Source organism: Chiroxiphia lanceolata, chromosome 2 (genome assembly GCF_009829145.1).
Source record: "Chiroxiphia lanceolata isolate bChiLan1 chromosome 2, bChiLan1.pri, whole genome shotgun sequence".
NCBI lineage: Eukaryota > Metazoa > Chordata > Aves > Passeriformes > Pipridae > Chiroxiphia > Chiroxiphia lanceolata.
The window spans coordinates 57,424,604-57,446,865 of NC_045638.1; the positions used below are offsets into that span (position 1 = coordinate 57,424,604).

General features: G+C 44.5%; 1 protein-coding gene across 4 annotated transcripts in view; it reads left to right on the forward strand.

Annotated features, from left to right (window-relative positions):
- The window catches only part of CAB39L (calcium binding protein 39 like), a 63,022-nt gene extending 47,175 nt beyond the window's left edge, over positions 1-15,847 (forward strand). For all 4 annotated transcript variants that reach the window (XM_032679721.1, XM_032679723.1, XM_032679725.1 and 1 more), the window contains 5 exons: positions 658-826; positions 4,282-4,341; positions 5,853-5,918; positions 6,583-6,726; positions 13,985-15,847. In XM_032679721.1, coding sequence (XP_032535612.1) covers positions 658-826; positions 4,282-4,341; positions 5,853-5,918; positions 6,583-6,726; positions 13,985-14,164 — 619 coding nt within the window. In that variant the 3' untranslated portion in view covers positions 14,165-15,847. The remainder of the gene's footprint in view (positions 1-657; positions 827-4,281; positions 4,342-5,852; positions 5,919-6,582; positions 6,727-13,984) is intronic.
- Positions 15,848-22,262: the final 6,415 nt, after the last annotated feature.

Here is a 22,262-nt window from a genome sequence, read left to right on the forward strand (position 1 = left end):
ATAACAGGATTACAAATTGAGGAACTTGTGTACTTGTGTCCTGAACAAAGTCATAGCCTCTGCAGAGGAGGGATTGAGAAGAATTCCACATAAACTGCAAAAAAAAAATCTTCAGAGCTGCCAAAAGCTTAATCCTGTGTAGACCGCCTTGATAGACTTTTCTTACCTTCCGCATTAATACTCTAGAGGAATGTCCTCCAGAAGAGCAGTGGGAGGTGATGGATGGCCATGAGGTGTTACATTTTTCTTGGATAAGATGAGGAGCTCAGAATTACATCTGAAAAGGGAGATTGTTATATTCTATGGGCTTTGCTTTTTCATAAATCTGAAAGGGTGAAGGAGCTCTGTTGAAACATTACACACTCCCCACAGTCTTTCTGCAGAGAGGAGGTGTAAAATAAATTTATACCAAAATGTGTTTTGGCTTGGGAAGAGAGAGGTTTGTGATGAAAGATTGTGGCAGCCATCTGCTCCTTGGCTTTGGGCTGAGGTCCTGAAGCTGGGTACAGTGCTGTGGCTGGGAGCTGCCCTCTGTGTGTTGTGTACCCTCTGGCCACGTGCGTTCTTTATGCTATGAAGTTCCCTGTCGCGAGAAAAGTGTCTGTTTATCTTTGTTCTTCTGTGTTTTGATATTTTCTGTTTCTTTTCATTCTTCAGATATGAATCCCCAAATATTGCCTTACGTTGTGGAATTATGCTGAGAGAGTGTATCCGACATGAACCCTTGGCCAAAATCATACTCTTTTCAGAACAGTTCCGAGACTTTTTTAAATATGTGGAAATGTCAACGTTTGATATTGCTTCTGATGCCTTTGCTACTTTCAAGGTAAATGATTCAATACCTGCACCATAATGTTGTGTTAAAAATGGTACTCCATCAGTAGTCATCACTGAGTGTTGTGTTGCTTTGAACTGGGTGGCTTTTTATCGTTCAGCAAAGGATGTAATTAATTCTTGGTCTGATTGTAACAGGATTCACAACAGTGATCAAGTCTGCAAAGAACCTTTAGAGAAATGTAAACCCATATTTAATTAACGTTCTTCATCTTGATAACCCAAGGTCTTTCATGCAACTCAAATTAATCATATGTTACATACAGTTCCTCTAAAGTGCATGACCTTTTTCTTTCCCTACCTTCCCCCGGAGACAAAACCACTGCCCATTGTGACCACAACCACAACAGAAGGCATCGTTTAAAAGTAACTTTTGAAATCCTTGTAATTTTTGCTGTCCCTTCTGAGTTCAGCAGTTAGGTCTAGATTAATGCTATGCCTGCTGATTATTTTACAATGTATTCATAGTCTTACTTTTGTGACCCATGATTCAGTGTAAGGACTGTACTGCTAAAAGATGAGTAGGTGGAAGAACTGCATAGACTCTGTATAGAGCCTGTTTTGTATTAAAAACGAAGTTGGGTGAAGCCTGCCAAATTTCTTGGAGTTTGTATGTGACCATCCTCATTCCCTAAGGGACTAGTATAGTCTTTGAGCAAAATTTGGTGCCATGGGCTTAATGTACAGGGAAGAATTATTTATTTCTGAAAAACAATTTAAGAAAGCTGGGGAAAATTCTTTTTAGTTAAATACACTTCTAAATATATATGTAACTCCTTTTTTCTTCTATCACTGAGCTCCTTGCTGTCATAGAAACACATTGTTTATTCTTTCTTTATAAAGCTAATTAGAAACATGATTAGATAGACCTTTGGAATAACTGTAAGGATCGTTAGAGTTCAGCTCAGTGATTACATATATACTGAAAACTGTCTTTTTTGCATTCTTCAGTAATGACTTGAGCAGGATTATCAATTCACACCACCAGCTAATCAATAGCAGCATCTTTCCCTTATTTTAAGTTTCAATGTTGTGGTGTCCATTAGGTAAATCTTACAAAAATCAAACTAGCTAGAAGCACAGACAAGTAGGACTTGTCTACAGTGTAGGACTCTATAAAAATGCAACATAACCAAGATATTTAAGTCTTCTGTTTGTGGCATTTTACCCTATGCTCAGAAGAATATTTGTCTGTGGTAAGCAAAAGTGCTCCTGGACTCAGTTCGCAGCTTGACAGAAGAGATTTGCATCTTTTCCCTGGGTCCTGCTTTGAGCATGACAGCAGAGTGTGTTGTTGGTGATGGACAGTCTTCACCCCAAACAGGAGGCAGGATGGGGACAAGGATCAGTTAAGCTGTGGCAAGGACTGCAGACTGCTACAACCCTCCTCCCAAAAAAGAGGGATTGATTGTTCACGGAACTACAGCTGTGGAAAGTACTTCTGTCCTCTGTGAACTGAGTGTATTTTTAGCAGGATTTAAAAATAGAATTCTACATCCTCACATACACTGGAAAGAGAGGAGTATGAAGGCAATTATCCTCAGACATAGGTCAGAAACTACCTTTTAAATGCTTGGGGAAATGTATAAACTGCATTGTTTGTTTTTGTTTTTGTTTTTTTTTTTTTAAATTTCCTCTTAACACCTGATACATGGTCAATTCTGGAAATAAACCAGCTACTCATCTCATCTCCTATTTGTCTGTTACTCTGAACAGCTGGAACAGCAAGAAGTGATGTGGAAGCGATTGAGTCATGGTATATGGAGCTACCTCATTTCTAATACCAGAAAAATAAGTGCTGTGATTGCTTGTTGGCTGGATTACTGAACTCATGTTTTGGGTTCTGTTGTCCCCATGTTCGGTTTGTAGTGTTGCCATCGAGGTGTCTGATTCAGAGCTGAAAGCCTTGGATGGTCTGTGCACCAGAGGAGGGCTTAATTAAATGTTCATTAAAATCTGAGGATATTTATAGTAGGGAAGTACTGAAATTTTTTATGATCTGGAGATGTACTTCTTAATTAAATTCAGCCAGGTGCACTGCAGAGAGAAAACAGAATTGTTAAAAATGCAGAGGAAAACACGTGTGTTTAGAGATACAAGTTGGCTGTGGAGGGTGCAAACAGCAGTTGGAAAGAGTGCTGACTGAATACTGCCACTCCAGGCTTTCTTGTCATTTTCTGTGAAAAACTCATTTTGGATTATATTCCATTTGTGCCCCCTGTTGAAGGATGTCGTTCTTACCTCCTAAGTGCCCTGCATAAAAGCTTGTGATTCACATGTTTCACTCAACCTTTAAAACTGCTATCATTGCAGTCCTGCTAAATAAAGGAATGTACTGAAAACATGCACTGGGTTTTGTAGGGCTCTGCTTTCCTCTTATAATTGATGGTAAAAATAAATTAAAGGATTAGTATGTAAAGATGTTTTTTATTTATGAGGATGTATCTGTGAATCTGCTTGAGCTCCTCATCAGCTTCAGTCTGTGACTGGGGATGGAAACCAAGGAAAATAGGATGAAAAAGAGAGCAGAAACTGATTCACAAAAAAAAGTACCAACTTGACTGGACTTCATCAGGCATTTATGTGGTCAGTTTGAAAAGAAGCAATAAGATCAAAATCATACTTAAATGCCTTTCACTGGCCACTCTGTTTCATAGCTATTCATCCAGTAAAGAGATTCTGTCGCTGAGCACCAGCATTCCCATTCTGTGGGAGAGGTTCCTTTTAATTTAAATTTGAATTAGTTGGCCTTTTAGCATGGGAGGCATCCCATCCAGCTGTCTGAAAGTAAAAAAAGTAGAAAGCTGTCTTACTTTGTGTCAGTAAGCCAACTTTGGGCAGAAAAAGATCTGCAGAAGGGATTCATCCCATCTACCTGAGTCTGCTTCCCTGGGGAGGGAAGGGAGGGGGAAGAAGCCTGGAGGGGGAGGGAGTCTGGATGTCTAACTTAGATTGGTGACTAACTTTCATTATTAAATAACAAAATATATTAGTTATTATATATGGCAGTTGCATTTGAGTCTTCCTTGTTGTATTCTTAGAGATGAGCAATAGCAGTTGATCCAGCTTAGCATAGTTTCCAGCTATGAGGTAGCATGTAGGTCACTTTTGGCTTGGAGACCATAGCTCATCCCTCCATAAATGGTTAGTTTACTTTCTTCCTTTCCTCTAACCTGGTTTAGCATAAGTATTGTGCACTGTGACCAATGAACATAAGAAAAGGTGGGAGGGAAACAGGAATAAAAAGAGTATTAGAATAGTTTTATATTGATTCTGTTAGCATTAACTGAGTTCTCCTAAAAGTCCTACTAAACACATAATGCAGTGTTGTCTATAGAAACCATGTTGTAAATGCCTTCTGGTAAAAAGTACTGAAATACATTTGAGAATCAAGGGACCATTAGATGAGCACACTCTCTCAGGTAACCTTTCTCTGTTCTTCCCCAGGACCTCTTAACACGACACAAATCGTTGGTGGCAGAATTTCTGGAGCAAAATTACGATCCAGTGAGTATCAATGCTAAAACAAATTTTTAATTTCTGTTCATGCTTAGCTGGAAAAAGCGTGCTTTCAATAGCAGAGGGTTCATGTTTGACATAAATAGTCACCTATGACTGCAAAACTAGAGCAGAATCCTTCCATGATGTGTGAAATACAGGTAACCCCTCTTCACACACCTGGGGACACACGCCAAGTTTTCAGGAGAACTCGTACTTTAAAATCAAGTTTTATTCCTCTGTGTGTGCATCGTATCTCCTCATATGTGAATGGAACTGAAACTTTATGTGTAGATAGATCATAGGCAAAAATGTGCACAGTTTGAAACAGCTTTGTGATATCCCAGCACTGATAGGGCCATGCTGGTGTTATTTATAATATTTTGGGACAAAGATGAAGAGTTACTGAAAGAAGTTTTAGATTACTGGAAATTACGTGTGCCTAAATGAGGGACTGAGGTCTGAATATTCCTGTTACCATCCTAAGGCAATCAGTCCTTTGGTTAGCTGCATTTTTCACTTAATTTTTTGGCTGTGTTTTGGACAGAGTTGTGGGTCAGAAAAATTCAATTGGAATCAACTAAAATTGGACTGATACAGATCATGGAATTATATTACTATGGGTTATATTCTTATGTTACCTGAGCTATTCTTTATTTCATTGCCAAAGTGAAAAGACAAATTTCTTTCATTCTAGTTACCAAGAAGGTTAAACAAAGAGCAGGCTAATTATTGCTGAGTCACAAATGCTGCTTAACTGGAGCAAAATTAGTGTCTCTGCTAATCTTCTCTCTTAATACTGAAGCACTGCACTTGGAGCAGTCCCCATTTTACATTTATTTAGCATTTTAAATTTTTAAGTATTAATTGCCTAAGTGAGCATTTTTTTTCAGGTGATTCTCAGACAGCAGTGGGTTTTTTCACTTTTTTGGTAGATGGTTTGGACATATTGTAGCCTTCTCTCTCAGTCTTCTTGATGACAAGATTCCCTTGGCCCAGTCCTGCAAAAGCCAGCACATGCTTGGCTCCTGTGATCCTCACTGGGTAAATGGCTTTAGTGAGTGAGGGTGCTGAAAGCAGGCGAGGTGGCACCTCACAAAAGGAGCTTTTGGGATGCACCATCACCATTTTGGGCACAGTATTAAATCACACACCCAGTCATGACCACGATATGAGTGAGTGGACATTACATGCTAGACCCACGTGTCCTGGCAGCACATTCACCCTTCTGTAAGAGAAGGCTGTACAGGCTCTGGATTACTTCTGTCCTAGTTGGCTCATGCCAGCCCCTGTTACATCCAGTCCATATGTGGTATCCCCCTCTGCAATACTTGGAAGAGGAGTGTTTCTGGGCATTAACTCACTGCATAACAACTAGCCAAGGAAAAAGGCCTGGCATTGCAGTGAAATGTTAGAGAGTGGCACTGCTGTGGCCTCTGCTGCTCCTCTGGGGTGGCAAGGACCAAGAGGAGGAAGAGTGGACATGAATCTGATGCATTTGTGTTTTCTTGTTACTCTAGATCTTTGAGGATTATGAAAAACTCCTTAACTCTGAGAATTACGTGACAAAGAGACAATCTTTGAAGGTAAAGGCTCGCAGCACTTTCCTCCTCAATATGTACTCCATGGTATGCAAAATATCAAGGTGTATGCATCTCAGTGGAGCAGCTGTTTTTCTAACAAAAAAGAACTAAAGGTTGTGATGCTCTTCTTAAGTGCACAGGAGCTCAGTGTCTTTTGTTTTCTGGATGTCTGGTGAAGCATTGGGCTGTTTCTATGGAACAAGCCCTATCATTTTTCATCTGACCTCAGATGTGTACTTTGGTTCAGAACATAAGTTAAAATGAACTTGAGAGTAACATGATAGTCTCTGTTTGGTGCACCAAGTCTGACACAACCTGCAGATGGAACCAGACAGGTGTGTTAATGTAACATATGAATGAAATGAAGGGGTCTTTGTGGGACACTGCACTGCACTTGCTTCTGTCCTAACTGCTCATACCAGCTCCTGCTACACCCAGCCCATATGCAGGATCTCTCTCCTTTCTGTAGCGTTTAGAAGATGAGCATTGCTGGGCATTAAGTAACCAACTGCATGATAACAAGTCTAGTTACCCTTTTTTGTTTTTAAAGGTAGTGACATTGAAACCTCTTAAGGAAACATTGAAAAATGCTGCTGCTTTCTCTGCGTTAAAAAATAATGTGATGAACTGAAAAAAAAAATGTGTTTTTTTCTAATTGTACCCATAGCTGCTGGGTGAACTGATTCTGGACCGACACAACTTTGCCATCATGACAAAGTACATTAGCAAACCAGAAAATCTGAAGCTGATGATGAACTTGCTGCGAGATAAAAGCCCCAACATTCAGTTTGAAGCATTCCATGTGTTCAAGGTGAGCCAGTATGAGCTGTAGAGGTGGCAGTCATAAAAGTGTCTTTCAAAGTGAACAAGAGAAAGCCCAGAAAATTAAGGCAAGAGTTGAGGTTTACAGTGACTTCCAGCCTTTGAGAATGCCATAATTGAAAACCTTTCTATCACTCAACCTCTGGTTTCTGGTTGCCTTCCTTCGAGATCTTAAGCAGCAGCATTTTGGTTTGGGCTGAAGGTAGTCAGTCAAGTAGTGATGAGCTATAAGTAACAAAATACACAGCTTCTAAGTAGTATCCAGGGGACCTTCCCCCAACTCTTAGGTCATTTTACCCTGTGATTCTGGGTAAAGATTAAAAAAAAGTCTAAAAACTCTTCATTAAGACTAAAAGTGAATTGTGCTGGTGCTGTGCACCAGTGCAAACACAATGTGCTTTTAAAATTTTGCTATTAAAAAGATTTAGTAAATCTAAGTTTGAAATGAGTTTAATCCTTCCATTGTTTTGCAGTGATATCGTTAATGCAGTCTTAAACAATTATCAAACCCAACCAATGTCGTTCTTTTCATCATGATTAATGTTCATAAGTGAGAAGTTTACCAATTCCCATCAAAAGAGTTCTCTGCTCTGGGACAGAGGGCGAACTGGATTGTTACTATGCAAAACTAACTTTAATTTGGAATGAACACATTATTTTCAAACTATAAACAGAATTAGTAATGATTTTCAGAAAAGAAATCGAGCCTGTTAAGATATCCCTTCCCCGAGATGGTTAAGAAAGATACCAGATCACACCAAAAGATTGCAAAAAAAGCTACATGACCCTCCAGAAATTCAGGGTGACTTGTTGAGTTTTGTACTTCTGCTTTGGAAAAAAAGCTTTCAGATCTTCAGTGTGGAGGCTTAGAGAATGTGCAGCTTCTCCAAAAAAGCTTTTAGTTTCATAAAAAAAAAAAATCTTCAAGGAAGATTAGAAAAAAAATCCCTTCCTGAAATAAGCAGCTTGGTAAGCTGTTCCCTTGCTGACTCCCTCCGTAGTCAACTGAAGTAGTAACTTCTACTCTTCTTCCTTATCAAGAGGTATGTGGTTCCAAGATAAGCAAGAAGTGAGGCTCCAAACACTTGCAGTCTTTGAGATGCCTATGAGGGGAAGGTATCAGAGGATTGTGCTCTCTTAGCCGTGCTGTGAATAAATGCCAGATTTTTATTTATGAAACACATGAGTTGCTGTTCCTGAATTAATGATAGGCATAACCCATGCCTTGGGAATGGCTGATTTCAGTTATTTTAAGAGGCATTCAAAAGGACTTGGAATAACTTGAAAGGAATCCAGTGTGCAACCATGTCATGCGTTGCTGTTGCTCCCATTCTACCTTCTCATTCCTCCCTTCCTTTCCTTTTTCAGTATGCTGCATCCCATTTCCAGTTAGAGTGGGAATATTGCAGGCTCAGCCTTGCTTGACCACTAGCAGTTGCTGCCAGGTAGACATAATGCTTGGACCTTGGAGTGCCCAGCAAAACAAAGAGGGAGCAGCAGTGACATTGTGTCTCTTCAGTTCAAAGGGAGGGCCAAGCTCTGTCCTGAGATACTCAGCTCAGTGGGATGCTGTTGGTTTTTTTCCAGTGGTACCAATCAGCAGCATTTCAGCAGTGCCATGGCATTCCTCACGCTGCCTCACGCACGGTGCTCCTTGTGGGGAAACTGCAGACTCAGAGCAGAAGCTGATCAGCTGGAAGTGGCTCCTTTGTAACCACCAACAGCACACGAGAGTAACTGTAGAGGTGCAGCAGAGCTCCCCTTTTAGGATCCTCCTTGCTGAGGATCTGGGTTCCCTGGATGTGGAAGCATTCAGCTTCTCCCGAGGGGGCAAGGGTCATTACAGGCTATGTCATAGAAAATCGCATTGTGAATTAGCTTTGTAGAGAGGGTCAGAGAAGGTCTTTTCCCTCTGATTTCACTTCTTAAATTGAGTTCTAACTACTTGAGAACTACTGAAGGAAATCCTTAAATATTTAAGAGACTGAGTGTTTGTGCCCTGTTCTGCAGTGTCCCTGCCTTCTGTTTCTGGGTTTGTGTCCTTCAGCCAGGTTCTCTTGTCAGCTGTAATAATTCCATGTTAATGTAACTGGGAGAGGAATCTTGTCCTCAGCTTTTAATCTCATAAATTTTAAACTGTGCCTACATTTTTAAGTTATGCTTGCAAAATACCTGTGCAGTCTTGGCTGAAATTACAGTAGACTAACCACAGTGATTTGGAATCAAGGTCTGCTGAGAAGTAGATACTTACTGCTCTGTCTGAGCTGCCAAAAGATTTGGGTTTAAATTACCTGATTTAGATGTTTCACCAGTTAGACACAGTAGAAATGAAAAAGTGTTTGTTTTGTAAGCATCCAGATTCCAACACTCCCATGCCCCAGCTGACCCAAAAAAAGGCTCATGACTCTTACTCCCTGAGGCAATTTCTAATTATTAAAGATTTGAAACTGTAAGAGAGATTAAAATGATGAGTACTTCTAGTGCAGGAACATTTTGTGGCTGAACAAGCCAATACCCCCAAGTTCTGACAATATTTCATTCATCCAGGTTGCTCTGGGTGGGAAAATGAAGACAAACAGACTGCCCACTTGCAGTGCCTCTTTCCATTCTCCACTGTGGAGATGCTTGATTTTCCTACTAACTCCAGCTCCTTCTCTTCCTTTTCCCTGGGCAAAATGGAGCTTCTACCTTTCAGCACCATCCTGAATGTCTGCAGCTGCTTTGTAGAGCTGGATGTCCCAGACAATGCACAAGGATTACCCAGTATTTAATCATTGTGAAAGGCTAACACACCTCACCCCCTTCCCTCCTCCTCCATAAATAATCCAAGGGGGTCGCCTAGAGTTGTAGGCTTATAAAAGTCCCCGGTTCTTCTCTGCAGTGATTTCAGTGGAGAGATGTCAGTCTTGAACACACACACTGAAGACTTCCCAAGTATTGGAAAAGGCTCTCCAGCTTCTGTGATGGGTTTGTGATATGTTTGAGTAGTGGAACCTACTTGGAGTTTGCCTGTTTGTAGGGGAGACCAGATCTGTCAGATGTAGGTGAATGCAGTGCAGGTATTCCTTTGACCTTACATATTTACAAATAAAAGTTAACAACAAGCTCTCTTGGCTTTCACGTAAACAATTAGATTATTTTGAGGAAAACACCCTGTAGCAGTGAACTGGGGTTATGCAACTTTCTCATTCTTAAGCAGACATTTAGCAAGATATATTTTACTGTTTAAATCTAAAAATAGAATGGGTACACTGTGTTGTGACCTTAGTTTAATTTTTCCATTCTCTTTCGTGCACATTACGAGCTACCTCCTGCAGCTTGCTCTGCAAATGGCCTCACATAATTTGACCATACCAGCAGTTTCCTCTTGGTATGAAGCTGAAACCACATTTGTAGGGATGTGTCCTCTCTGTTTCTTAGCTGGAGAGCTTAAAGGGCAGGAACTATTATGCAAAGCATTGTGCTACAAGCAACACAAATCGTAAGGCTCCTCTGTGCAGTTTCCTGACAGTAAGATTGTGCATGACCCCAGAGTAAGTTTTAAAATACTCAGTCCAGGGCATCCAACCTCTGTAATCACTTTTGCTCTGCTGTAGTCCCAGAGGATGGTAATGCCTGGTTATTAATTGTAAGGAAATAAGGTCAAAGTCTCTAATCATGTAATTTTGATGTTTGTTTGAAGAAATACAGTATGACTTTTAATGGAGAAGATAGGAACTGTTCCACTTTGGACAATTTTTAAAGCTTCAGAGTTGATTTTCATTCCAGGCCTTTTGCAAATATTCACAAAACAGAACTGTGCCTAAACAGCTGTATTTAGAGTTGGAATTTTTATATGAGTGCTCTCTTTATTTTGGGTCTCCATCTCTCTCAGCTATCTGAATTTAGTGCTCTAGAAAACTCACCCTTTCATAATAAAACTACAGGTGAAACTAATTTCTCTGTGGTTAGGTTCAACTTCGTTTTAGTAGAAATATTCCAGAAAGCATTAATAATGATTTCTATTTTAGGGATTGATCTTCCCCTCTGTGACCATACAGAGTTCTGAATGAGGGGGACTCTTTTTAAAGTAAAGTCTCATGGTGGTCCTACTCCTGGGCTATGTGAAGTTGATCAGTTGATACAGGTAGAATTGATTTTGTTTGCTTAGCTAAAGTATTGAATAACATTTCGGGAATTTTCTGGTCCTTGAACATTCTCTCTCTACGAGTCCCTGTTGACACTGAGCAAGACTGGCAGTTGAGATGATCTTTGTTTGAATGTTCAGTTTGCCAGTTTTGCAAGGGGAAGATTATAATCTATAAATATTCAAGCAGGAAGATAAACAGGATGTGATGGCTTCTATTAAACTAAGTTCTTTAATTATTTGCTATGGTAATACCAGTGGTAGGACCAATATGCAATGCTATTTACTAGGTTTACCACTAACCTTCCAGTTCTGTTTGAAGAGCACATAGCTTTTACAGGAAGAATTATTTAGATTTCTTCATTTTGAGTCACCCTTCACCTGTATTTAGGGACAAATATTAGGGAGGCCTAATATTCATTGAAGGAAGATGTTTAGCACTTCACGGTCAGGCCTTCTTTATTGGCTTCCATTTGCATCATCAGATTATTTTTGAACATGTGGGTCCTGCCAGCGTACTTGATGGTTTTCTTCTCCTGGTCACCAAGGTAGAACTGAACTCCAAAATTAAAAACTTTTAATGAAGATCTGTAAACAGTTACTTTCCTCATCCCTGCCTGTAGGCTTACGTCCTGCTTTTCTCAAAGGAAGCTTGTCCAGATGATTGGGGGCTTATCATTGTCCAAATCCTGGGAGTATCCAGCCTCCATCAGCGCGATCACCTGCTGTAGGTCAGCACATGGGGAGCTGCATCCTAGGGCAGCTCCAGCTGAGAATATGAACTGCTGCAGTCTTAGCTGAGCCAAACATCTGCACACATGAAATTTCAAGATTCCCTAGGTAAAGCACAGACTGGAAAGCTGTAAAGTATGTTCAGTAGTGATGTACATCCCCAGACCCTTTATATCCCAGTCTAGGGGGAACCAATACATCAACAACAGTGTATCAAAGTTATTTGCAAAGGAGGAGATCCTGCTTTCATATGCTGCAGGCAGCAACAGAACACTTAGTTGTTGACAGTCCATCAGGTGTAGTGAGAGCTGTAAACTGGCTGTCCCACCCAGGGATTGGTGTGTCCCTGGTACAAAACTGCCTTCTGAGTACCTGGGACATTGTGCAGGAGAGCTGTTTTCCAGAACGGGTGCTCTGAAGGGGTCCTTGAGAGTGGAGTCTGTTGGTGCTACTCTTGAGAAGTTTAAAGTGGCAAGTAGGAGTAAAAAAGGAATTATTTAGGATTATAGCTCAGGGTAATCAGAGAAGGGTGAGGAGGCCTGTGTGAATAACTGTAGATACTGTGCTGTCACAGGGACCACAGCCTGGCGACTGGATCAAGGAAAACTTCGTAGTACACTTGGAGTCTTGAAGTGTTCACCCAGCATAGCAGAGGTTGCAGTTCTTTCTGCAGAGCACCTTGAAGCAGGGACTCCTAGGGACCAGCCTGAGGAGGAGGGATCCAGAGGAGATAAAAGCATAGGCAGAGGTTAGGGCTGTTACAACATCAGGATGCCAGGGTTTAAGAGTAGATGCTTTGCCTCACCTTAATGGAATAAAAAAGTACTCTTACCTTCCTGTTTGGGCAGAAATACTGTGTGGCACTGTTGATGTGTGTTGAACCCCATTCCTTCCACACATTCCCCTTATGTGGCACTTGATACAAGCGGTAGTGTGGAACATCCTCTATTGTAATGTATGAAGCCTAACAGAGGGTCCAGTCTGAACCCTGCCCTAGGCTGTACCAGGTGTTGTTTCTGGGGACAAGGGGCTGTAAGGCAGGCCCCCAGCAGAGTGTGAGTGTTCCTCCTCACGCAGCACAGCTCCTCCCTGTGCAGCTGGACGTGGCCCAGGTTCTCATGTGGGCACGACCTCAGTGGAGGTAAATGAATCTGTGGAAGAGGCCCCCAGGTCTGGAGCCATCAGCTCCATGGCTGGGCCAGCGGTGGTGCCCCTGCTGTCGGACAGACAACATGCCATTCTGTACTGTCAGCAGATGTTTGTTTTCATTCTGGTTTGGACAGGCTTGGAGGGAAACTGGGTGCTTTCCAGTTCTGTCCATCCTTAGTTTCTTCTCATTGGGTAGAGAACAACTGAAGTTATTTCCGTCGTTGCACAAGTGCTCAGGCCGTGTTTTGTTGACCAGCCATGGTAACCTCAGTGCGAGCCAGATGTGGGAACTCCTCCCAGGGTTGCTGCACGTGTGTTCCCACCGCAGGCCCCCTGCCTCACCTGCCCCTCCTGGCTGATGTCCGCAGAGCCCACATCTCTGCAGGCTGAGGTCCCTGAAAATAGAGCTCAGCATCACTGGCCTTTGCAACCAGCCTTAGGTTTACCATCCTCAGCTGGCACTTAACGCAGGGGAAAAACTTAAAGAAACGGTGTTGCGGTGTAAGGGATAATATTCAGAGCTGGAAAACTGCAGCTTTTGGGATTACAGGGGAAAAAATCAGAGCATGGGTAGGTTTATCCTTAAAACCTGCTGTTGCAGAAGACCAGTAAGTCCCCAGTGCTGTGCCCAGTGAGCATCTGTGTCTCAAGTCACCTCCCTCCATCACCAACCTCCACTGCTCCGCGAGGGCTGTGAAGGTGCTGGGCACACCATCCTGCTCCTGGTGCTGTAAGTTTCCACGCTCCCATGAATGGATTAGGTAGAGGGAAGTTGGGCCTCTGACATATTTTTCCAAGCCAAAACAAAGCTGGCAAGTCTAATTTTAGGCCTGGTTTAATATGGAAATGATATCAATACTGACACAAAGCTTTTCCATCCTCCTGATAATTAATTTCTATGTATTTGTCTCGTGGGTGGAAGAGGCTGAGAATTGATAGCTTGCTTTGGACAGCTGGGTTTACAATCAAAAGTTTTTATCAACAAAGAGCAAAATGAAAGGGAAGCGATACCACACATGGGCATAGCTTTGCTTCAATTTGTTCTTGAACCAACATGTTTAAACTCCTCTCTGTCTGCCTTGGGACAAGGTGTGTAGCAGCGGAGTATCCGCCTGCCAGCCTTCAGCTGACTTGTTAGAGAATAACTTTATGGGTATGTTGTCACTGATGTTCTTCTCTCTTTCTCTCTGTCCCCACCCCCTCACTGTCTCTCTATGCCTGATTTTTGTTTGCATGTTAGGTTTTTGTGGCCAGTCCAAACAAAACACAGCCTATTGTGGAGATCCTGTTGAAAAACCAACCCAAGCTAATTGAGTTTCTGAGCAATTTCCAGAAAGAGAGGACTGACGACGAACAATTCACTGATGAGAAGAACTACCTGATTAAGCAAATCCGAGACTTGAAAAAGCCGACGGCATGAAGAACTCCTCTTGTTTTCCACTGTAGACATTAAACTGAGTTGTTAACTTCCTCTGTGTCCCTTAAACACCACAATAGTGCTTGAGAAGGCACAGCAAGTGCCTGGTTTTTATTTTGTCTTTGTTCCTAGATGTCAAGAATATAGGGGTTTTACATGAGAACTAAAAAACCAAAAATCTAGAATAATATATTATTTTTAATCAAGACTATAATTATTTATGTCAGTTTAGAATCTCTCTGTAATAGAACCTGGTGTGACAGATTTTCATTTGTGCTCAAGAAGAATGAACCTCTTTGCTTAACTTTATCAGCAAACCCAAGCTGCTGGCAAGTGCACAGAGCAGGTCTTCTGAGGACTGCAATGTTGTTCCTTCACACCTGTCATTGTGACTTGCTTCTAGTGCTGCACACACACACACAAGACTGTGAAAGAGTACCTTCGTCTCTGGAGTTAGCTGCACTTATAGGTCAAGTCCTTTAGTCAGAACAGCAGGAGATGAAAAAGCAGTAAAGGTCACGTTTTTGCTTTGTTTTGTAATCTTTTAAGTTTTGTTTTTCCCTAGATCAGAGGTTTCCTATTCAGTACTATGGAACAGATGGATACATCAGCCAGTTGAGCTGTTTCTGCCTGGCTCCCATTTCCCTGTATGTGATCTATGTTTTTTTAGAGCACAGGCCAATCCCATCAGCTCCCAAGCAGTCTGATGAGGAGCAGCCCCAGGTACACGGTGCCCATGTACCCCACAGTGGGAAGAAGGCAAGAGCAACCCCCCTCCATCAAGGCTGTGCTCTATTGCCAATAAAGATCCTGCATTTACAGAAACCAGCAATAGCAGAGAATATGGGCTCGTGGCCAGAGCTGCTCGGCTGAATCATGCGAAGTGCTGAGCCCCAGCACCAGTGAGAGAGGAGGGTCCTCAGTGTCTTCCCATCTGAATTCCAGTCCTGTCTGTGCAAGGTAGGGTTGAGCTGAGTTCACCAAGGGGATGCTGGAAAGGTGTCATCCTGAACCGCTGAGTGGGCTGAGGTCCCCAAGCCTGCAGGTGCTTTCAAAGCTCAGAGCATTTACTGGATATCAAAATCAAGAGTAGGAGGCCATTTAGGAGCCCCAGGCACCAAAGGCTACTTACAGTCTGGTGTTTTCTGTCCTTGCTCATCCTGATGTGAACTCAAGTTCTGCATTAAAGTTGTAGAATGGGAAATTGTTGCACTGCTAATGTTTTAAGTTTAATAAGCTCTGTGGTACAGACAGTGTTTCCCTGGTGTGTTGGAAGAGTTTTTGGGGTCTTTTGTTTTCTAGCAGGAAAATGTTACTTTGAGGCTTTATTAGGAAGTGGAGTTTGAGAGCAGGGAGTGGAAATTTCTTGAATTTTTCTGGACAGCCTAAGTTCTGAGTTTTCCTATTTGCTGTAAGACAGTTCTTTAGCTAAAACTCTAGCTAATGCTTCAGATAAAAGGTGACGCTGAATTGTAAAAACAGAACGATCCCTTTTCTTTCATTAAACTGTGGTATATTGGGGTGACTGATACTTTAATTTTTGTGCTTTAGAAAAGGGAAGAAGTGGAACGGATTGTGGACTCATTTTTTTTTTTTCAGATGTCAGATACACACAACAAATATACATCTTAGTTGCCTGGAATTAAAAAAAAAAACATTGCAAGCTATTAAAGGCATGATTACTGATCACCCTTTATTTCTATCCCTGTGGGGTTTTTTTCTCTTGTCTTTCTGGATAGCCAGACCCCACGCAGTGCTTAATTCCTTCCCTCCTTTGCCAACTGGTTTCAGCAGATGGAGAGAGATGAGCAGCACTGCCTTTGGAGCTCAATGCACTTTGAAGCATCACTTCTGCAGCCCTGGCTGGCAGGGGGCTGGCGACCGCAGCCCAGCTTAGCCTGACCACAAGCTGCCCCTCCAGCCCCAGGGGTGGTGCTCGCTGTCAGTGGTCGCTTGCGGGTCGATGAGGGACCATCTCCAGAATCGCAGTCCTTGGAGCCGGTGATTTAAGTTTGATCCTCTGACATTTCGAGCCTGAATCCGAAGAGTGCTTGGCTGTGCTCTGAGTTCCTGGGGTGGGGCTAGTCTCCAAGGCTGGTTTAACAAAGAGACACGTGTCCATTGCCTCAGCCCCTGGAGTCACATGAGAACACAGGGCTTCCAGCTGGTGCTTGGAAAAAGCATCTAATGGAGTGTTGCTGAGGAATGCCTGTCCTTGACAAAGTGAATGTGACCCCCACAGAGGTGCCCAGAGAGTGAGGGGTCAGTGCTGTGAGCTGCTCTTTTCTGCACGACCTGGACATGGAGCACTTGAAGGCATACAAACCTGGCTGTAATATGAGGAGTGAAGTGACACCCTGGTGTTTGTGCAGGCAGAGATGTGCAAGGCCAATGGGGAACAGGGCATTGGGCCCCATCCCTGCGAGGGCAGCCTTTTCCAGGGCAAGCAGTCATTGGACCACATGAGTAAGCGGTAAGGAAAACTTTGAAAAAGTTGTGTGTGTGTCTGCAAGAGAGAGGGGGAAAAAGGCATGGTCTTACAGTAAAATTACACTTTCCAGGCCCCTGGCAGCTTATTTTACAAGAAGCCAGTCCTGAAGTAGATATTGCCAACACATCTCAAAGTAACTGAGTCTTCCCCAGGCTCAGCTTGCTTAGGTCTTTGAAAGAATAAAAAGCAAAAGAAGAGGTGAAGATGAAATTAAGCACCATAATAATATTTCCCAGCAGATGGGGACACATCCCTAATTAAATGAAAATGAGGTCTTTTCTAGTGCGACTTTGCTATAACCACAGAACTCCCAATTGCCTTTGGTGCATTCAGTCAAGGTGATTCTTCTGCCTAAGGGAGTCCTCCCACCAGGAACTCACAATTTATCTGAAATTACTATCTGAGGGAGCTGTGTGATTGCAGGACACAGTTCATCAGAATGAGGACAGGAAAGAAGGTTGTAATCCAGAGAGAGAAAGAAGCTGGGGATGCTTGGTCTGCAGTGCTTGGTCTGCAGCCTCTCCTCTTCCTTCCCAGACTCAGGGGAGTTTGGATCGTATGAATGGATCTCTGCCAACACGCAGTGTACAGTCCTGCAACGTCAAACCTTATTTGATACAGCAGAGTGCCAGGAATCTTTAAACCATAAACTTCTGTCCTGGGATTTGGGCAGCTTGTGCTGAAATAAGAAAAATCTGATTAGAGGTGGCAACAGGCTCCCCAGTGCGCACTGGCGTGTGCGCCAGCAGGTGTGAACCCGGGGGAGGCCACGGGACTCTGGCCTTCAACAAACGTGGGCGTTAGGACTGCTTGAGCCTCTTAATCTTCATTCTCCAGAGAAAAAATCAAATGAGAAGGAAAGAATGACTTGGACCTTGTAATCTAATGATAACACGCACGAGGGAGAGGAGCTCCAGATCCCATTTGTTCTCTAGCGCGTGCTTTGCTCTTGTCTGTGAAATTGGAGCAGGGCTGAGAGAACTCAGGCCTCTTTCCAAAGGGCGCAGTGGTGTTTAGTCAGTAGAGACGCTTTTTCTCTGGGCCAACAAGTGCTTCATTTTTCTGTCTGAAGTGGAAGCACTTCAACATTTTGCCTGGAAGCCCCTTCCTGCAGAATGTCTTATGCCTGGTGGTGATAGTTGTTATAAGGCATTGTGACATGAAAGGCGATTGTACCTTAGCTCTCCCCTTTCTTGACTGAGCATTCTTGCATAAAAATATAGGTTTCCACAGACTGGGTATAAGGTATCCCGGAGCCTCCAGTGGGAGGCTTGGCCCCATGGTGAGAGAGATTCCTGTGGGTGAGAGCTGCTGTGGCTGAGGGAAAAGAAGGAAGAGAAAGTCCCTGCCAGCCCAGCCCATGCTGAAGGTGAGCCTTGCCTCCAGCAAAGGCTCCAATCCCTCGGGCTCTGTTTTGAGGCCACAAGGTATGAGCAGACCAAGCGAGCTCTGAGCACAGTTTGTGCTGGGCAGGGAATGTGGGACAAGGCTAAGGGGAAGCCTAAGCCTAACTGCAAGGTTAGCAGTTCTGGCCGTGTGGTTCAGCTCTAAGCCAAGTGTCTCACAGGGCTGTGACTTGGCCCAGCTTCCCCAAGAACCCCAGGGAGAGGCAGGCCAGGAGCCCAGCCCTCCTGATTCATGGTCCTGCTCTACAGCGCCTGCCTTGAGCTGGCCCCTCTTGCCAGAAACGTGAGAGGAGGAAAAACAATCAGACAACCCACCCCTTTTCTATGGCATCAGTTGCAAGGGACTTTCCAAAGCCACAGTAAAAATAACCTTTTCCACCTCAGGCTGTGTTGCAGCACTGCAGGTATCTGCTGTCGTGCAGCACATGAGCCATGGTCTCGTATGTCTCCCATGCCACCTCAACCTCCTCCCTCCCTCGGTGTCAGTTTTGCACCTTGGTAGTGATGTCCACAGGTCTATGGGATGAGCTGTGCTTTTCCTCAGATCCTCTCCCCCAAGTCCAGATTTGGGAATGCAGCCTCATTGTCCCATGGCCAAACGTGTAACCTGTGTGTTTTACCTGCCACACTGTGCCAGCAGGCACCTCCAGCGTGCTGAGGTTTGACAAACAGTTGGACACAACAAGCACCTGACCCCTGAGGTGACAGGTATGAACAGTCTTTTGGCTGCACGACATACACCAGCCCAGTCACAGCACCATAGCCCAGCTCCTCACAATTAAAGGAACAAAACCCACCCAAATCCCCAGTGCAGGTCTCCTGGGGAGAGCTGGAGCTGGAGCTGCCAGTCCACTAGTGAACAGAGTTATTTCTTCCAAGGGCACAGAGAAGACAGGACCATGTCTTTGGGGCCATGAAGTGCCTTGCTCAACTCTTATGAATAGAGGCCCTTTAATTCCAAATTGCAGGGTACACTGGCTCTCCTGACGCTCAGCTTTGGCAATGCCCTTCAACTCGCTTGTAGAACAGCTGGCTTTGACAAGGGTCTAGAGTGGATTTAAAAATACCCCTGTCAAGCAGAGCCCACTGCATCTGTTTGTGCAAACACGCAGTCAGGGTTGGCTTCTCAGCAAGCGGCACACCCCGGCACTGCCCTGCCCCAGCAGGGAGCAAACAAACCCGGCATTTGCTCAGGCAGATGGTCAGATGCCCAACAGGCTCTATGTGCATGGAACAAGCAGGAGCCTGCAGGGAGCAGGGCTCTCAAAATCCCATGGGGAAATGGAGAAAGGCATCTCCTCCCCATTTTAAAGCTGGGTGTGGGGGAAAAGTTATATTCACAGATTGACTTGCCTTGTGCCCCAAGGAGTGTCAAGGGCAGAGCCGCAATTAGCTCAAGGCACAGAGCAGGTTCTTGCTGTGGGCTGACAGCAATAGCTCGTGCTTGCTGTCCAAGGCTTAAGGGAAAGCGACACTGGGGACTAGCAGGCCAGAAATCAGGATGTCCCAGGGGATGACAGGCATTGCAGAGGGAGGAGAGGCATATGTTCATTCCAACAAAAGACCCAGCTCTCCTCCTAATAACTAGCACTTCTAGCCATACAGTTAAGCTCCTCTGCTTCCTGCTGGCTTTTGTTTTCTCTAGCTAAATCTGTCTTCCCCCACAACAGGAATGAAAGACTAACTGCAGGTGAACATACTGGCACTCACACTATCTTACATATGTCTTTCAGGTATTTCTGAAATGACACAGGGGGGAAAGAGAGCAATGTGTATATGCTGACATTTGTGTGACATGTCCCTGAGGCCTGGCTCTTCCTGAAGTTGTTGTTCAAATGCTTCATGGTTTCCCCAGGCTTCTTCAACCCCTTATTTTCCCTCCAAGTTAGAAATTTAGCTGCCCTGGAGGAAAATTTACTTGCAAAGCAGTGAAGTGACCTCGCTGGAGCCAAAGTAAAGATAGTTGAGCAATGTGGGCGAAGGAGAAGGGAAAATGCAAGCAGACTGCAAAGGCTTCACTGTTGTTAATATATCTGCCTAGTGCCACTGAGAAGATGTTGCAGGAGTACATTGAAGCTGGACAGACCCCATCCCTTCAATAGCAGAGGGAATGCACAGTGGTCCTGTAGCTACAGGAAGCTGCCCAGTGCTGAGGCAGAGCTTGGCTCCCCAGAAAAGCGAAGTGGAAAATTTCCTGTACAAACAGCTGATACTTGGAGTGCAGAAGATAAATGTCACACTGCAAAATACCCCAGGGAAAAAGCCAGGCTCAGCATTTTCCTCTACATGTCTGTTCCCAGCCCAAACGTGGTGAAGCCTGTGCTGCCGCTGGCCAAGTGAGGAGGCCCTTTACATCCATGACAGACATGCCAGTCGCGATTTTTCCTCTTCCCATTTACAAGCTCTGAGCTGTCTCGAGTGCTCTGACATTTACAGTGAGCATCAGCACACCTTTTTCTTTTGCTGTCTGCAGCAACAGAACTCTCTGTGTGCCGGTCGTGGTCACACAATCATGGAGTGCCAGGGGTTGGAAGGGACCTCTGGAGACCATCCTGTCCAATCCCCCTGCTAAAGTAGGTTCGCTTGGAGCAGATTGCACAGGATTGCATCCAGGTGGGGTTTGAGTGTCTCCAGGGAAGGAGACTCCACAGCCTATCCGAGCAGCCTGTTTTGGTGTTCTGTCACCCTCGCAGTGAAGAACTTCTCCCTCATATTCAGACGCAACTCCCTGTGTTTCGTTATACCCGTTGTCCAACGTTGCGCCGCTGGGAACCACTGGAAAGAGTCTGGCCTCACCATGCTGTCGACACCCGGCCTTAAAACATTTGTATGCACTAATACAATATATAATAACTAAATAATGTAATTTGTATGTGGCAGACCACAGCCGCTCGCTCGCTCCCCGCTCCCGGGGCCTGAGCCTGGCACCCCGGTGGATCCCGGTGGATCCCGGCATCCCGGGGCGGCCTCCCCAGGAGACATTTCCCTGCCAGCAGCGCCCCCTGGCGGCCACGATGCGGTGATGCACCTTCCCATGGCGGCGGGTGGGGCGGTGCGCTGAGGAAATTAATTTCATTGATTGCCAATCAAATTAGAGCCGGGCAATGAGAAATAAAAACACATTTTAGAACAGCTTACCCCCACCCCTTCCCTTCTTTCCGGGTTGAACTTCATTCCCGATTTCTCTACCTCCCACCCCCCGCAGTGGTGCAGGGGACGGGGAATGGGGGGGCTGCGGTCAGTTCACCACACGTTGTCTCTGCTGCTCCTTCCTCCTCAGAGGGAGGACTCCTCACACTTCCCCTGCTCCAGCGTGGATCCCTCCCCCGGGAGACAGCCCTCCACAAACTTCAACATGAGTTCTTCCCACGGGCTGCGGTTCTTCACTAACTGTTCCTTCAGGAACAGGCTGCTCCGACATGGATCCCCACGAGGTCACAAGTCCTGCCAGCAAACCTGCTCCAGTGTGGGCTCCTATCTCCTCTGGCTTCCTACAGGTCCTGACAGAAGCCTGATAGAGCTCACGCATCCCAGCGGGTCAGAGCCTCTTTTGGGCATTCACCTGCTGGGATCCTCCATGGGCTGCAGGTGGATCTCTGCTCTGCCTGTAGAACCCCATAGGCTGCAAGGTCACAGCTGCCTCACCGTGGTCTGCACCATGGGCTGCAGGGGAAACTCTGCTCTGGTTCCTGAAGCACCTCCTGCCCCTCCTTCTTCACTGACCTTGGTGTCTGCAGGGCTGTTTCTTTTGACTATTCTCACTCCTCTCTCCAGCTACAACTGCTCTTGTGCAGTAACTTCCCCCCACTTCTTAAATCTATTATCCCAGAGGCACTACCACCATTACTGATTGGCCTGGCCTTGACCAGCCTTCTTTGGTTTCCTATTCTCCAAGGAATGTCACTTACTGGATCTAACAAATTAAAGCCAGATATTTGAAGTCTTTTTTGCAGGCACAATGACTGAAACAAAAAAATCTATTGAGAGGACTACAAAGTTTTTCAGAGTAGTTCCCACGTTAAACATGGCTCTGGGAAGCCTGTCCCACTGCCAGCCTGGCTGTGTCCCACTGACTGTTCACTGTGTTTCTACAATGACATTTCAGTTCAAAAGCACTTCTGAAATGCATCCCCCTGCTTACTGCATGTGACTCCGTGACACAAGCCAGTCTTGGAGTGCACTGAGTGGATTCCTTTCAGATTAA